Below are 17655 nucleotides of genomic sequence, written 5' to 3' on the forward strand. Positions count from 1 at the left end.
CTCCGCAATGGGAGAGGCCACAACAGTGAGAGGCCCGCGTACCGAAAAAAAAAAAAAGAATAGTCCAAGCCAGATATCTCAGCAGGGAAAAGTTCCAGACATTAAAGGAAGAAATAAAGCAATCTTACACAATCTCTTCAAGGTAAAAGAAAAAGACAATACACTACCCAACTAATTTTATGGAAGCTGTGGATTATGTTCCTTACAGAAGAAGATTTCCTTCCTGGAACTAGACCAGGAGGCATGGCTTTCCCAAGGATTTTGGCACACGCATTTCTCCGCATCTCCCTAGGATGCCTTTCAGGCCTTTGATCACTCCAGCTGTCAGCGAGCTGCATCTGAGCCTCCAGGGCACATTAAAAGGAATCTCTTTCCAACAGTTGGGATCCAGTGGCAGGCAGACTGAATCTAACTATCTACAATATCATACAATGCATATTTATCACTTACACTACACTTCTCCAGACAAGGTGTTTGTTATTTCTTTATAAATGTGGTTCTGTGTAAATGCTTTCATTAAATTTTATTTAGTCTGCTTACTCAGTGATATAGCTAATTATGTGGGGCCAGTGGAATTCCTAGACTGTCAGTTGGTCAAGGGGGCCCTATAGAAAACTCCAGAAGAATGAGAATATTCCTTTCCTGTAAGCCATGCTTTAGGGAAAAAGTATTCTTCTAAATCAGGGGTCTACAAACTACTGCAGGAAGGCCAGCCAGCCACTGTTTTAATGGAACACAGCCTCACCCATTTGTTTGTGAGTTATCTAAGGCTGCTTTCTGCTATAAAGGCAGAGTTGCATAGTTGCAGCAGAAACTGTATGGCCCTCAAAGCTGAAAATATTTGCTATCTGGCCCTTTACAGGAAATGTTTGCTGACCCCTGATCTAAATGAGAATTTTTTTTAACTTTTATTGATTTTTTTTTCTTTTTGCTGATTATAAATGTGCTGCTAGCTTGCTGTTAAAAAAAAAAAAGATACTATCTGGCCCTTTACAGAAAATGTTTGCTGACCCCTGATCTAAATGAGAATTTTTTTTAACTTTTATTGATTTTTTTTTTCTTTTTGCTGATTATAAATGTGCTGCTAGCTTGCTGTTAAAAAAAAAAAAAAAAGATACTATGTAAAAGAATAAAGATAAGTCACTTATCTCCAGAAGCCTATTTAGCAAACTTAGTATTTTGATGAGTGCCATTCTACATATATATTTGTGTACTTTTTTCCAAAAATGATATTAATGATGGCAAATGAAAATTTTCCCATTGTTGTATCATAAACATTTTTCAAAATAAATTTATTTATTTATTTGTTTTATTTTTGGCTGTGTTGGGTCTTTGTTGCTGTGTGCGGGGTTTCTCTAGTTGCGGCGAGCAGGGGCTACTCTTCGTTGCGGTGCGTGGGCTTCTCATTGCGGTGGCTTCTCTTGTTGCACAGCATGGTGTCTAGACACGTGGGCTTCAATAGTTGTGGCTCACAGGCTTAGTTGCTCTGCAGCATGTGGGATCTTCCCGGGCCAGGGCTCGAACCCGTGTCCCCTGCATTGGCAGGCAGATTCTTAACCATGTGCCACCAGGGAAGCCCTATCATAAATATTTTACACATCCATAAACATAGCTCTTCATCTTCATTTTAAATATGGCTGTAGGGGATATTTATAACTGCTTTCTCAATACTCCCTTCTCCCTCTCCCTGCCCCAAGCTTTCTCAATAACAGCACCTTACCTGATTTTCCTTTAGTAATTCACTCTCTCCCTTTCGGGGCCATTAAGTTTTCTTTAACTTTGGATTTTGAGATAATTTCAAACTTATAGAAAAATTGCAAGAATAGAACAAAGAATTCCTATATATGCTTCACCCAGATTCCCCAAGTATTATTTTATCACATTTGCTTTATAATTCTCTACTTATGCTATATACCCAGATATATCTATATCTATATATATAGATACGTTAAGTTTTCCCTGAATTGTTTAAGAGTAAGTTACAGACACAATGCCCCTTTGACATTCAAACAGAGCGAGGAGGAAGAGGATTTTGAGCAGAGAAGTGACACAGTCTGAACATGATCTGGATGCTGTGGGGAGAACTGAGTGAAGCGGAGCAAGCAGGAAATCAGGGAGGCTATGGCCTGACCAACTGGGAGGACAAAATTGCCACTTTCTAAGATGAAGAAGACTACAAGAAGAACATGTTTGGGGAGAAATTAAAAATTGGATGGGGGCATGTTGGGTTTAAGATGCCTAATTAGTCACTGTACCAAGCCCAGTTTATAAGCCTCCTCCTATTTTCAGGGCCAGAGTTTCTGCTCTGTGATACTGATGACCCTCTAAGAAGACTGCCTGCACCAACCCTTGAGGTTGCAGTCCCACCAGGCTGCAGGTAGAGGGAGCAACTGACTCCCCCTGGATCTCTGGCCTGCCACTCCTCCTGTGCTATTGCGTTGTCTTGGAACCTGACTGCTGGAGAGGCTGAATGGTGCACCTGAAAGTGTGGAATTGATGTTCTGTGGTGGAAGCTGACCAGAGGGCGAGCGAGGGGAGCCTGCAGAAAATTCTAGTCCCTCCTCCTACCCCATGGGGAGGTGAGATGACATAGTTCATGCCATTTGCCCTCTGAAGATAGTCAGTGAGACTAAGCAAACAGCTGTGCCTATGCTGTAGACACTCAGTAACACCCACCTATATTTGTTCTCTCTTTTTCCCTGCTTCACCGCCCATTTACCTTCAGTCATCCTGTTCCGGGATTGCATCACCCCAATAAAGTATTCACAATAAGGTTTAATTTTATGCTGTTTTCTTAGGAACCCAGATTAAAGCAGGTATCAAAGTGGAGATGTCTGGTAGGCAAAGGGATATATGAGCCTGTAGTTCAGAGAAGAGATCTAGGCTGAAATATAGATTTTGGAGTCCTAGGTAATAAAGATCTAAGACCAGATGAGATTACCTAGGAAGTGAACATAGGTAGAAAAGAGAAGAGATTTGAACACTGAGCCCTCAGGCACTCCAACATACTGAAGTCCAGAGAGGTGAGGAAATACCAGCATCGAGACTGAAAAGAAATGTCCCATGAGGTAGAGAAAAACCAAGCATGTTGTTTCTTGAAGCCAAATGAAAATACATCAGTTATGCAAAATACTGCTGATGGCTTAAGCAATATAAGTAATAAATGAATATTGAAATCAGCAATGTGGAGGTTAGCAAACTTGATTAGCGCTCTTCTTTTGTTTTGTCTTGTTTGGCCACACCATGCAGCTTGCGTGCGGGATCTCAGTTCCCTAACCAGGGACTGAACCTGGGCCACGGCAGTGAAAGCGCCGAGTCCTAACCACTGGACCTCCAGGGAATTCCCATTGATTAGCACTCTTTATGTGGAGAAGAATTTGTGTATACAGTAATGTCACACCTCTCATCCCGGTTATAATTTGTATCTTCAACTTCTTTTTTTTCCTGATCAGTCTGGCTAGAAGTTTATCAATTTTATTAATCTTTTTTAAAAGTTAGCTTTTGGTTTAAATAGAGTATAGAAATTGATTTTTCTCTTGTTTTTCTGTTTTCTATTTTGTTGATTTCCAATCTAATCTTTATTTCTTTTCTTCTCTTTAGTTTGGGTTTAATTTATTCTTTTTCTGGTTTCTTAAGGTGGAAGCTGAAGTAATTGAGACTTTTTTTTTCTAGTATAAGTATTTCATTACTAAAAATTTACCAATAAGAGCTGCGTCCCAGAGATTATTTTTTTCAAATATTTCGCTACTTCTCCTCCCTCCCCTCCCCTTCAGGAACTCTAATTACTCTTACACATATTAGGCTGCTTGAAGTTGTACTACAGCTCTGTTCAATTTTTCTTAGTGTTTTATTTGCCCGTTTTTCATTTTGGATGGTTTCTTTTATGTCCTATCTACCATGATTTTTTTATTCTTTTCTTCTATTATGTTTAATCCACAGTTAATCCCATCTGTGCATTTTTTAAAATCTCAGATATTGTAGTTTTTATCTCTAAAAGCTTAATTTGGTTGATTTTTTATAGCTTTCATGTTGCTACTGAGCATGTTCAATACTTCCACTAGCTTCTTGATCATATGGAATAGTTTAATAATTGTATTAATGAGCTTGTCTAATTCTTTGTCATTTCTGGGTCAATTTGATTGAGTGGTTTTTCTCATTATGGGTTGTATTTTCCTGCTTCTTTGCATGACTTATGAGTTATCCAATTTTTGATTGGATGCCAGTCATTTTGTATTGTATGTTGTTGGGTACTGAATATTTTTAATATATATATTCTTGAGCTTTGTTCTGGGATGTGTTTAAATTACTTGGGCAGTTTTATCCTCTTAGGTCTTGCTATTAAGTATCTTTCAGGCAGTGTTTAGTCTAGGGTTCATTTTTTTCTCCTATGCAGGCAAGACTCTACTATTCGAACCCAGCGTTTCTCAACCTCAGCACTATTGATATTTAAGGCCGGATAATTCACTGTAGGATGTTTAGCAGCATCTCTGGCCTCTACCCAGTAGATGCCAGTAGAGCCCATCTTCTCTGGTTATGAAAACCAAAAATGTCTCCAGATACTACCAATTGTCTCCTGGCGGGGGTGGGGCGGGGCATAAAACTGCCATCATTTGAGAGCCATTGCTCTGACGTCCTATGACTTAGGAGGTTTTCTGCCCTCGCCGATGGTACTATTACTGGCACTTTGTGAGTTCCAGTGATTTTTCCCCCTAATCCTTCTGGATGATTCTTTCCCCCACCTCAGGTATTTTCTTTACACAAGTGTTCATCAGCACTCAACTGAATACTTGTGAGGGACCCTCTGCAGACCTCCAGCGTTTAGGTCTCTCCTCTTTGGTACTCTGCCCTGCCAATCTAGTCACTTGGCCGCTCAGGGCCCCTTGCTCCATCATCTCAACTTAGGGATACGGTCAAGCTCTGCTTGAGTTCTCCCTCCCTGTGCTGTGGCCTAGAAACTCTCTCCAGGCAGTAAACTGAGGGAACCCAAGTTTGCTTCATGTTTCCCATTTCAGGGATCACGTCTCTCCCATCCTTTGCTCCTGTTTATATTTTGTCTGATATATTTTGTCTGGTATTGTACTTGTTCAGGCAGGTTAGTCATCTTGGCCTGAAGGCTATGTGAGTGACTTTTAAAAAGTATATTTGCATGCTAATTTAAAAATTCAGGAGAGTAAAATTTGATAATGCAAGAGGTGAGGATTATTGGGGTATGCCTTTGAGTAGGTGTGAGAGGGTGGCTTAGATCCAATGAAGATGCTAGCCTCAGGCAGAAGCACAGTTGATCCAAAGTTAAGAGGAAAGAGGCACTAAGATTAACAAACCAAGATATGGACATTTTGTTTACTGTTTTCTAGATTTTTCTTTCTGTTTTAAACACGGTATAATAGGTATAGATGGGGATAGGTATATAGAGAATAATATAGGCGTAGAGAGAACATAAAAATGTTAATGGGCTGTTACTATGTGGACTCATGGGTGACTTTTGGGGTGATTTCTATTTCTAAACTTTTCCTATATTAGTTTATATATTAATAGTATATTATAGTTATATTTTTTAAGAATTTAAAGAAACAAGATAGCTGGAGACGGCTTTGTTCTATTCTCAGCACCTACTCATTACACTCCTTTGCCCAAAACCTCTAATAGTTTCCCATCTCATTCAAAGTAAAAGTCATAATCCTCACCAATGGCCAACCAGGTCTTCCATGATCTGGCCCTACCCTCCACCCTTAACTCATTTCTCTGGCTTCATCCACTACTTTCCCCCTTTTCATTCTGCTCCAGCCACACCGGCCTCCTTGCTGTCTCTTGAACAAATCAGGCATCGCTCCTACATCAAGTTCTTCGCACTCGCTGTTCCCATGCCTAGAACATCTTTCCTCCAGAGTCTCGTGAACTTCGTTATACTCATTCGTATCTTTTCTCAGATTTCACTATCAGTGAAATCTTCCCTGGACAACCTATCTAAATTGCAATACTTTTCCTCCTTGATGTTTTGTGATACTTTCTTTCCCAATATATTTTCTTTACCATTCATCACGTCGAACAATATGCTTTCCTTTTTTTTCCACTGCCATCTGTAGTTTCCAAAATCAATAGATGTAAACCCCAGAACACTCTTGGACCTGAGCAGCTTCAAATCCACAGGCCTGAAAATTTTAAAAAGAGGACTCCAGAGAACCTTGTTGGGGGGAGGCAGGGGAGTGGAGGCCATGGGGAGGAAGTCCAAGGGTCACATACAGGGGATGCTTCAGGGAAACACCCCAAGACCAATGGTTGGAGGTGGGTACAGCACAGACTCAGCAGTGTAATCCCGTCTGAGTCCCAAGTTAATGAATCTGTAGGAAGGACAGAAGAGAAATGCTAAAGACCTGATTGTGTGAAGTTTTTCATCTATAGACACTGCCAACACCAATGTTCAGTTATTGGAATTTAAAGTATATGTGTGTGGTGTGTGGTGTAGAGAGTAGAGTAACAAATGGCAGAGGTTGACAGAGGCCAAATCATGGAACGCCATGCTAATTTTATTAACCTATGTAGTGCATTAAGTATAAGTCTAGAATTTAAAATTACAAAGGTTTTCTAAAAATTGATAAGAAAATACAAATAACCTATATTAATCAGGACAGAAATCCAATTCAGTTATCTTAAACAAGAAAGGGACTTTATTGGCTCACAAAACGTTAAAGTCCAGAGGTAGGGCAGGCTTTAGGCACAGCTGGATCTAGGGCCTCCAGAAAATTGACATCAGAACTTAGTTCTCATTCCTTTCTGCTAGCCTCTGAGTTTCCCCTCAGACTCTCTCCACATGGTACAAATTTTCAGGCTTACACAGTCATTAGTTCGTGAGATCTCTGTCGAGCGTTCTTTCCAAGAGTTCCAGCAGAAGTTCTGTTGAGGGCTTTCTTTAGCCTGGCTTGAGTTACATGCCCATTCTTTAATCACTGTGGCTAAGGAGCTGTGGGACTCAGGAGGGCCAGGTTATGTACTCACCTAAGCCACAGGGAATGGGTTCCTCACAATAAATAAGGATTCTGTTATCACAAGATGGGGAAAGAGATGCTGAACAAAAACAACATATATCCATACATAACCCAACAGAAGAGCAGGTAAAGGATACAAACAATCCATGATAAAACTATAAATGGCCAATAAATATATGTAAATAACCTCAACCTCACCATTAACCAGGGAAATGCAAAATGATCCTTTTTTTTTTTTTTTGCCCATCAGATAAAAATTATCAAGTGTAGGTAAGGCTATATGGGGAAGTGAGCACTTTCTATATACAGTTGGTGAAAATAGAAAGTTATGAGGTCCTTTGGGAAGGCTAAGGTGGGTCTACCAGAGCACACCCTTTGTCCCAACAATCTACCTTATACTCCATTCTAAAGACATATTCACACACGTGCACAAAGAGATATGAAAGAGATCTTTACTTCGGCAATGTAATAGCAAAAGAAAAAAAATAAGGGAATAGTTAAATAATGGTATTTTCATAGTATTGAATACTATTCAACCATTAAAGAAATTTAAAGACCTCAGGATCTGTTTGAGACAAAAAAAAAAAAAAAAAAAGCGAGCTGCAGAATACATATATATGATCCTATTTATGTAAAAACAGCATTTATATGTGTATGTATATTCACATGGAAATTATGGAAAGGAGATCAGAAGAACATATACTAAACTGTGGGCAGTGGAATGTGATAGGAAACGCTGCAGAAAAGGGTGTCTCTTCAGTCTTGTGTAAAAGTTAAGTACACTGAGATGGCAGTCATTTATACTTCCATAATTTAAAAAAAATGGGGAAACGCAATTCACACCAGGAAATGAAAATGGCCAATAAACATATGAAAAGATGTTCCTTCTTATTAACAAAGAAAAGAAAGATAAATTTTCGCCTATCAGAGTGGCAAAAACTTTGAAGGATTCAGGGTTGGTGGGAGTGTAGGCAAAGAGGCACTCTGACTACTGATGGAGTTGTAAAGTGGTACAATCTTTTTGATGGTATTTCTCAAAATGTTAAATGTGCATGTTTTCTGACCCAATAATTCCACTTCTAGCTATTTATCCCAGAGAAATACCCACACAGGCAGCAAAATATATACGGATGTTAACTCTACCTTTACCTATAATAATCAGAAATAACCAAATTACCTACCAATAGGGGTTGGCTAAATAAGTTACAGTGTATTGATGCAATGGATTAGTATGTAGCCATAAAAAAAACAATGTCTACATCAAAGTGGGAGGGAGAGGAGGCAAGTTTCAGTGCAGTTCATGTAAAATAGGGATATGTACCTACCACACTCATATGATCGCTGTGAGGATTAAGAGTTAATCCATGGTAAAGCACTTCCAACAGTGCCTGTATACAGTGACAAGTGTCAGCTATTAACACATTTTTGCTTAATTATGTATATGTCTAAGTCTGGAAGAACAGCAAACCAAATAATTATTACTTCTGTGTTAAGACCATGAAAGGAATGTCCTTTTTCATTTTACATTTCTGTACTGTAGAAAACTCAAAACGAGCATGTTTTAATAGCTTTTACATTTGTTAACCATAAGATAAAAGCATAAAATTTATCAATCAAGGTTTAATAGCCATCATTTTCACACTGTGAAAAAATATACATCCCTGGAATTCACAGAACTAGATTTGAGTTTTAGCTCTAATTGGCCACATGCAAGTCACACAATCTCTAAATCTTGCTTTCCTAGTCTACAAATCTAAGTGAGATAGGTAAAGTGTCTAATCCGTCTGGCATGCAGATTACTTCAGTACATAGAACTCTCCCTTGAACTTACACAAATGTATTCGACATATTGCTAAACGATCAAGTGCCAACTGGGTGTGAATGTGGGGAGTTCAACCTCCAAGAAAACCAAAAGAAAATTTAGCAGTAATGAGCAAATAAATGCTGTGGCTACTGGACAGGCATCAGCAGTCTGCATACTGTTAACAATGACTGCTCATTTGATAACCCATCAGATGCCACTGCTTGGCAACTGCCAGATCACCACTTCATCAGAGGCTGGGCACCCCCCCAGAATCGCCAATATGATTATCTGTGTTAACGTAAATGAATGTCTGGATGAAATCATAAATCACCAAATAGTTATTTAAAATCAATTTGTCTAGCGGGAACTTAGACTAACCAGAGATGGCGAGTACACAGACCATCACTTCCTTTTCATGTGTATTGTCACACAGTTTTTTTGGGTCCAACCCATTTTCCCCAGAGCCTTGCCTTAGTTTCAGAATCCTTTCTAAACAACGTACAGGTATCGGAGATGGCAAAACAACCTCATATTTGCCAACTCAAATACTTTCTCTAAGCTCTCACATTATACCAAACATCTTTGGCATTTATGAAAAATGTACCACAGGGAAGCTTCTTTGTATATAGGAAAAATAAGATCTAAAAAAAACATGAAATTCTAGCCACCAAGAGGTTATTCCCTTCTTACCTACTCTGATAAAAGAATTCTGTCATCCCAGCAGTATTCCAAACATGCCACCTCAAAACCTACTTGGAAAGAAGCCAGTTATAAATAAATAAATCAATCAACCCAAGACCGTTTTATCTTAGAGTAGAGGAATTTATAGCTTTATTGGACATTGACTTGTTTCCTCTCAGCCACAAAGAGAAGACCCAAACAGAAGTCCCTACATATTCTTGTATAACTTAAAATACATTATATCATTACTACATATTTATACTTCAATAAATCTTAATCTATAAAGCACATTTCTTATAATTGTTATCAGAAAATCTATAAACAAGCTCCATTCTGCCTCACTTCTCCACCAGCTGGCCTCGCATTAGTATGCTTTTTAACAGGCTCATGCAAATCTCACCTTCCATTTTTTAATTTGATCCAAGTACCAGATGTAACCAAAACCTCTGGAACTATGAAATATTTTTATTCACATGGGTCATTTTCCACACAATTATGCCCACTATAAAAAAGCCTTTTCTCGTATCTATATTTTAACTTTCAGAGTTTTCCACTAAACAGAACCACAGTACTTGGGATTCTCAGACAAGGAGTATATGATCCTACTACTACAATGTGTATTATTTTTATACATTAAAAAAATGTGTTAAGACTTAAAATGAAAAAAAAATAGTTCCACCAACTCTGACAGTTAATAAACTAGTTGTTATAACCTAGTATTTTTTTTAAAAATAGAACCCATTCAACAAGTATAACCTCAATGCTACTAGAGATTGATTAGTTTTTTTTTTTTTATAGAAGACCCACAAACCTCCAAACTGTGATAGTTATCTCGGACTCACCTCTGAAGATTGCTGAAGAGCTGGCTAGCTCTTTGAACCGAGTCTGCCTTTACCCAAATACAACACCCTGGTAAGACAACTATGGCTCTAGGAATCTCAGAGGTGGGGGAAGAGGCTAACTCACATACAACAGCTTTGTACCAACCCCCAATGATTTACAGTGGAAGAAATACCTACCTAATTATGGCAGGGTTACAGTACCTAGCACAGTGCCTCGTCGGTAGAAAATTTAATAAATGCATGGCTGCTTTGTTAGCCTGGTGTTCAATCCTTTTGTACCAAAGGAATAAAATCGCAAACCTGATACTTGTTGCCCACCTGTCATGGATTTTTCTGTCCTTAACAAAAATGAAGGAAAAATAATGACTTAGATCTTCAAGTCTTTTGTTTTCTAAAAGCCAAGACAGATCATCACTCTTGTTTACATTTGCCCTTCAACACTGCCATTCACTACAAATCTTTCCCTAGTGTTATAATTTCTACCTTTATAGTTTTACAACTGTTTATTGTTTAGACTGTCCACTTTCTAATGATACATGAGAGGACATTATTTTCATTAGTGGGATGCTTCCCAATTACAGGTAAGATGAGCTATTTTTGAGTTTTCCTGCAGGCAGGTAACTAAACCTAGATAAATTCTTGATATACTTCAATTCTTGGATCAAAGTATTTGTCAATCTTCCCCAATCTAGGTGTCCCATTTTGATGGGACCTAAACATCAAACTTTTTGATGTTTCATCACCATCACTTCTTATCTGAGTTTTAAGGCTCATTTCACTTTGAGGTTTTTGGTCATCCTTTATCTTCTATTTTCTGAAATGCATATTCAAATCAGGTAAAAGAAAACTGGTAAATTTGGAAAAAATGGTTTCAGTTTTCAGATTTTACAATTCCTACATTGCTTTTCAATGTAGAAAGGAATGTATCCTTGTAAAGAACATTTCAATGATCAACACAAATAACGTATCTGTCTAAGAAGGAAAGTTTTAACAAAGGGACAAAGAATCAGGTAGTTCATCATTTGGAAAAATAATAAGAATATAAACATCACATGGAAGATTTAGGCATTAACACCTGAATTAAGTTTAAAATTTCAGTTTCTAGGCAGGTATGACACCATTTTTTTCAAGATAAGATAATAATAGTGGGTGAAAATTTTCTACATTTCCCAGTGGATTTTCTAAGTCTATAGGAAAACTATTATGTATCATTTCATGTTTTTAATTTTGTCTTCATTTCAGAAGAAAAAGACCTGAGTGCTGATTTTTTTTTTCGTTTCTTAAACTTTCACAACATTGAGAAGTTTCTCTGCATTGTGTCTTCGCTGATGTCTAAAAAGATTTGAGCTTTGACTATAGGATTTCCCACACTGAACGCATTCGTAAGGTTTCTCCCCAGTATGGATTCTCTGATGATTAATAAGCCCAGAATTCTGGCTAAAGGCTTTTCCACATTCGAGACATTTGTAAGGTTTTTCTCCAGTATGAACTCTCTGGTGTTGCACAAGGATGGAACTCCTGCTGAATGCTTTCCCACACTCAACACATCCATAGGGTTTCTCCCCACTGTGGATTCTTTGATGAAGAATAAGGGCTGAGCCCTGACTGAAGTGTTTTCCACATTCATCGCATATATGTTGTTTCTTTCGGGAGGGATTTCTCTTTCTTTCAAACCTGCCCTTGGGGAAACAGGTTTCTCCATATTTAAAAATTTGAGGAACACCTATATTGAGAGTGCCAGGAACTTCATGAGATTCTACTGCTGAAGGAATCTCCTGCTTTGGAGCTAGCGCTCCATTTTCAGTCCTAGCATCATCATCTGAAATAAACAGAAAATGTAAATATCACTCATTTCCTATTCTGAGAGGAAAGAAACCTGAAGAAAAAAAATTTTTTTAAATGACTAAAAGTAAATAGCTTGCACATGTCTATAAACAGCACTATGAAAACTGGTGATAAGGTTACCTACTCTCAAAAAAGAAAAAAAATGAAACGGCTAGTTATGAGGTTAATGAAGTGAGAGCACGGGAACATGAGAAATTGAAAGGTTGTATCCTAATGAAAGTGGTAACATAAGGGAGTGGGTTATACAGTAGTAGTCAAAAACCAAAGGGCAGAAAAATGGCACATTGTTTAGAGAGTCTAAGTTTGTTAGAGACAGTCAAAGTGATGCAGCTAGGTCTGGAGAAAAATAAAATAAAATTGGCCATTAGAAATCATTTTAATATTCTTTTGCTTTGAAAAAGGGAAAAATTATATCAAAATACAATGTGTAAATAACCACCAATCTGTCAGAAAGTGACTATTTCTAAAATGAGCAGGACAAGGCAGGTCACAGCCAAGATCAGACTAAAAGGAGAATATAGGAGTCCTGACAAAAAGCTGAAGGTAAGCTGAGAGTATCCTGTGTTAACTTGGGACATGACACTTACAGATTCAATGCACCTTTAATAACTGAAAGTTTTCCTTTAAAAGCAGCCTCATGTATTTGGTATTTATCATGGTATTTAGACGAGTTGTTACTTCCAGGCCTCAGTTAGATGTGTTCAGTGAAAGAACGGCCCAAATTACCAACATGAGGTACCATCACCCACCTGTAGGCAGGCAGTGATTATGAGCGAGTCTCATTTCAGACCTTCCTGAAACTTCAAGCCTTAAAGAATAAACAGTTAGTAAAGAGTGAACAGCACTGCTCAAAAAAGTTATAAACAGTGAGCAAATCTGTAACAAATGATTAAGAAAGGGGTAGTCAAAAAGAAGGCTGACAAAGAGATGCTGAAGAGTTAGAGGGGATCAGTGAGGTCTGGAGACTTGAAGAACAGAGAAGTGAGTGTGAAGGTGACAAATGGCACAGAAAGAATTGAGCTCCCAAGTGTGGTAGAGACCAGACTGCTAAAATGAAGCTACTTTAAAAGAGGCGAGAATTATCCTAAAGTTCAGGCAGGGGAGAAGTTCCCAGGAAGATGCCACCTCCAACAACCAAAGACAGTGGTTCTCAAACTTTATTGCACAAAAGAATGCCCCATAATTCAGAGGGGAAGCCTGCTCAGAGCTCATTACACTAGCATTACCTCCAACTACCTCAAGGAATGATTCCCAAAGCAGTCTCAATTAAAATTTCATTTTAATTCATATAAATATGAAAAAGAAATGTAGCAGTTTTAGGAATACACGGGGTTGTATCAAAATAAGTAAGTATGTGGCATTAACTGCCAAGATACTGGTAAAGAATAGCCGTAGTGATATGAGCTTTCTACTTAATTTTTCTGTACTTATATTTATTATAGCTAGGGGCCATATTTTTGCATAAATACTTAGAAAAGGTGAAGAATTTTCTCTAAATACCATTTCTACAAAAGCAGCTTCTTAGGAAACAAAAATGACTTTAGGTAGGATGTTTGAAGAAAACAACACACACAAAAAGCTAAAAATTCAGAAAAGGCTTCAGTAATAAACTATAAACAAAAAAACTAGATTTGAAGAGGTATCAGGCAAGCTTATTGTACCAGGAAGACTAGGCAGGAGACTAAAAGGATGTGAAACAGATGGCAAATAAGCAATACGGCATGTGAAACAGAGCGACCTGGTCTACCGGTGAGTGCTGGCTCAGAGTAAGGCAAATGCCAGCCTGAAATGGATAGGCCTTCAAAGAAAGAAGTAAAAGAGAAGAAAAGGCTGATGATGTTAATGTCGAGGAATAAAAGACCTGAGGTTAGCAAACCAACTGTTATTAGAAAAGAATCAAAATCCTACAGTGTGTCTATGTCTAAGCAATCAAGTTAAGGTGATTATCCCCCTTTCCCTCACAGTAAAAATAAGCAAAGAGTTCCGGACAAAAGGTCCACACCCTCTTTCACCCTCCTGCCCACATGGGGTCCTCACCACAGTGCCTTAGGGAATGGAGCTCCCAGGATGCCCACTTGAGCTGGTTTTCCACCGCATCGAGCTCAGAACTTGGTAATCCCTGAGCTTCTTCTTGAGATACCATCTCCTCTACTAACACTTCCCGTTTTCGTCGTCGAAGAGAAACCTGGAAATGATAGGGTTTGGTTCAGTTGAGAACGAACGTGATGAGAATCAAACCTAAACGCACACAAAAGAAACCATACAAAACATATGCTGCAGAGGCCTAGATGGCAAACAAGCATAGATAATGGGCAGGGGTGGGGGGGAGCGACACAGAAACATAATTTTAACCTAGCTGAGTGGAATTAATTCAGCAGCTGCGCCTACTGCCATGCCAATGCTCCTGACCCAGGAACGTGACGCAGCAGGCTTACCGGCTGTCCAGGGTCATCCAGTTCACTCTCTAAATCCTCCAGCACCGTCACTGCCTCCTCTCCATTCTCTGGATGATGCTCTCGAACCCAAGTCTGTAGCTCCTTGGGTAGGATGGCAACAAACTGCTCCAGTACTACCAGCTCCAAGATTTGTTCTTTTGTGTGTGTCTCTGGCCTGAGCCATAGACGGCAAAGTTCCCGAAGCTGGCTCACAGCTTCACGGGGCCCAGGTGAATCCTGGTATCCGAACTGCCTGAATCGCTGCCTGAAAACCTCCGGGTCAGGGAGATGGTTCCAGGGGATACTTGACCCCTCTTCGCCATCAGGATCCTCCTCCAACTTCACTCTCAGAATTTTTTCCTCTTCATCTGGAGTTGGGATGATAAGTATTGAATCCTCTTCCACTGACTGTGCAGACATCCTGATTTATAATACTTCAAGAAAAGACAATCAAGGTAGGATATAGGCCTCAGGGAAATACCCCGTTTTCTTCACAGGCACTCCTGAGGCACAAGAAATGAAAAATATATAAATGACCAAATATTCTAAGAATGTGGACACATACCGATTAAAGGAAATAAAAATGTATTCTTTTACTACGTTAAAAATTCCAATCAATAACCTAAACCAGAAGTTGGCAAACTACAGCTCATGGCCAAATCTAGCCTGGTGCCCATTTTTGTACAGTGCTTGTACTAAGAAGAGTTTTCACATTTTGACATGGTTGAAAGAAATCAAAAGAACACTCCATGACATGTGAAAATGATATGAAATTAAGTTGTCTCCATAAATTTTATTTATTTGTTCACGCTACAATAGCAGAATTGAGTAGTCGCAATAGACACTACAGAGCATGAAAAACCTAGTATTTACTCTGGCCCTTTAGAGAAAAAGTTTGCCTATCTGTGACCTACAAAACCTATTTCAACAATCACAAGAATCCAAGTAAGCACCAGACCACTTCAGTGTTATTTAAATGCATCTGGCCCTTGAACACATTATTTGCAATTCGTAACTGGTGTTCCCTGACACACTTAGGTCACCTCAAAAGCAGGGACTGCTTTTTCATTATCTGCTTAAAAAATTTCTTTTGACAAATGTTTTTTAAGGACTAAGAAATATTTTCAAAATGTTTAAGAACTCCCTGGAGTTAAAATATATGTGAAAAAAAATTCACCTGCTCAGTAACAGATACATAATGTTGATAAAAATTAACCACTATGTGCCATAAAACTTAAGTATTATTCAGTCACCCACCGCACCATAAGTACCTTTACCTTTGTAATGACAGGCATTAATCACAGTAAAATTCTTCGAAGAAAAGGCACTCTCATAACACCGTAACTTCGTGCAGTGGTGCAGACTCTTGCCCTTACACTGGGTGACTCACAGGCTCCCTGGCTTCTACCTTCAGGGAAACCTTGTGCTATTTCTGATCCTTTCCTTAGTATTTGCACAGTCATGCCCATGCCATTGTTTACAATACCCATTAGGAATGAGCCATGCAGCTACTCAATGTACCTATTCAGGACCCGGAATGTGAAAGCCAGTAATTTCCAAAAAACTTCCCGTAACCCCATGAGACTAGGAATCCGAAAAAATCTTATCAGATAATATACATACAGGTATAATTAAATACTCTGGAGTGTGGCGGCCTTACAAACACGTAGGTTTGGCCTACAGATTCGTTTGTTCCTATTCCAAGACCCTACCTTATCGACGTTTCAAACAGTCTACAGAAAATAAATTTCTCTTCCTTTTACGTTCTCATACAGCACCCTGCCCGTGGGACGTGAGGAGGTGCGGGGAGAGCAGGCTCGCGGTCCCGACGGTGCGGGGGCGGGGAGCCCCGTTCCAAGTGACCTCCCCACTCACTCCTGCATAGTGCCGCTGCGAACCCCGCCCCCACCGCAGCGATTCCAGCCCTTCTTCCCCGCACTCGCGGCGGCGGCTTTCGTTAGACCAAAAGCCACCCTGCCACAACAGCGTCGAAGCCACGGTACTTCCGCCCGCGGCCGGCTGAACTACAAGTCCCGGCAGGCCCCGCGCGAGGTTCGCCCACTCCCACCTCCGCCCGAAAAGAATCCCAGAACTCTCCGCGAGATGCCAGGGCCTCGAAATAGAACAAAACCGGCCGATGGGGGAGGGGAAGGCAAGGGTTGCGGAGGACACAAGGGATGGAGGAGTCTCCGAAGGTGCTGAAAGCCCAATCTGGCTTTCCGTCTACCCCTCGCCGTCCCCCAACTGCCGGGCACGGAGACCGCGGCCTGCCCCCCGCGCCTCCCGGGAAGCCGAGAAAGGTCCCCGCCAGGCTTCTTCGCTGACTTTTGCCAAAGCGGTCCGCAGCCCGTAGCCCAGAGTCCCCCTCACGCACTTCCCCCCACTCTCGCGCAAACCTCGGGCTCGGGAACCGGAGCCGCTTCGCTGTGCACGGCGGACGCACAAACGCCACTCACAAGCGGTTTCCCAGCAGCCCCCGGCGCGGACTGCTTCCGGTCTGCGGGCCCCAGGAGGCGGGGGGAGGCGAAGCACCGCGTTACCGTGGAGATGCGCTCCGGGCGGGGGGAAGGGCTGTCCGACGACAATGACTGCTTTGAGGCTACGCTTGGCCTCGCGCCTCTTTCCTCCGGATAGCCCAGCCTTCTGTGTTCCGCTTAGAAGACAAGGAAAAGAAAGAATTCTGCCACTAAGATAGTCTTACGGTTTCATAAGCCTTTTCACATTCATTATCTCATGTGATCCTCACAGTAATCCTCTGACAGAAGTAACAAGAGCTAATATTTATGAGTGCTAACGACATCGTACCAGGCACTGTCACCATGCTTTACATGTGTTGTAATTTAATTTTCACAACAACCCTGAGATGGTAAGAACTTTTATTGTCCCCATTTCACAGCTGAGATAATCGCGGCACAAGTAAATAGCTTGCTGAGAGCTCATAACTAGTAAGTGGGAAGCAAGATTTAAAACCAAGGCATGACTCTAACCTTTGCCTCCCACTTGCTGTGCTATAGAGCTTTGGTATGACCAATTTATGTGTCAGGGGAACAAAATGAGACTCTTAA

General features: G+C 40.2%; 1 protein-coding gene across 2 annotated transcripts; it reads right to left on the bottom strand.

Moving 5' to 3' along the window:
- Positions 1–6642: 6642 nt before the first annotated feature.
- Positions 6643–17087, bottom strand: ZNF24 (zinc finger protein 24). Of its 2 annotated transcripts, none has more exons than XM_082640448.1 (4): positions 16987–17087; positions 14591–15093; positions 14193–14340; positions 6643–12129 (listed from the first exon to the last, which is right to left on the bottom strand). In XM_082640448.1, the coding sequence occupies exons 2-4, from the start codon at positions 15008–15010 to the stop codon at positions 11591–11593; spliced, it is 1107 nt and encodes a 368-aa protein (XP_082496574.1). In that variant the 5' UTR covers positions 15011–15093; positions 16987–17087; the 3' UTR covers positions 6643–11590. The 2 variants fall into 2 exon arrangements, with proteins under 2 accessions (XP_082496574.1, XP_082496575.1); XM_082640449.1 differs by lacking the exon at positions 16987–17087 and adding an exon at positions 16303–16926.
- Positions 17088–17655: the final 568 nt, after the last annotated feature.

This window comes from Mesoplodon mirus (assembly GCF_964341445.2).
Source record: "Mesoplodon mirus genome assembly, chromosome: 13".
In the NCBI taxonomy this organism is placed as follows: Eukaryota; Metazoa; Chordata; class Mammalia; order Artiodactyla; family Ziphiidae; genus Mesoplodon; species Mesoplodon mirus.

Bases quoted from the DNA above. Each gene is read 5' to 3' on its own strand.
- ZNF24 (XM_082640448.1), bottom strand. From the start codon at position 15,010: ATGTCTGCACAGTCAGTGGAAGAGGATTCAATACTTATCATCCCAACT. The intron at 14,341-14,590 runs GTAAGCCTGCTG...TATCATTTCCAG, and splicing joins TGGATGACCCTGGACAGCCG to GTTTCTCTTCGACGACGAAA. The intron at 12,130-14,192 runs GTGAGGACCCCA...TGTTTATTTCAG, and splicing joins CCATTCCCTAAGGCACTGTG to ATGATGATGCTAGGACTGAA.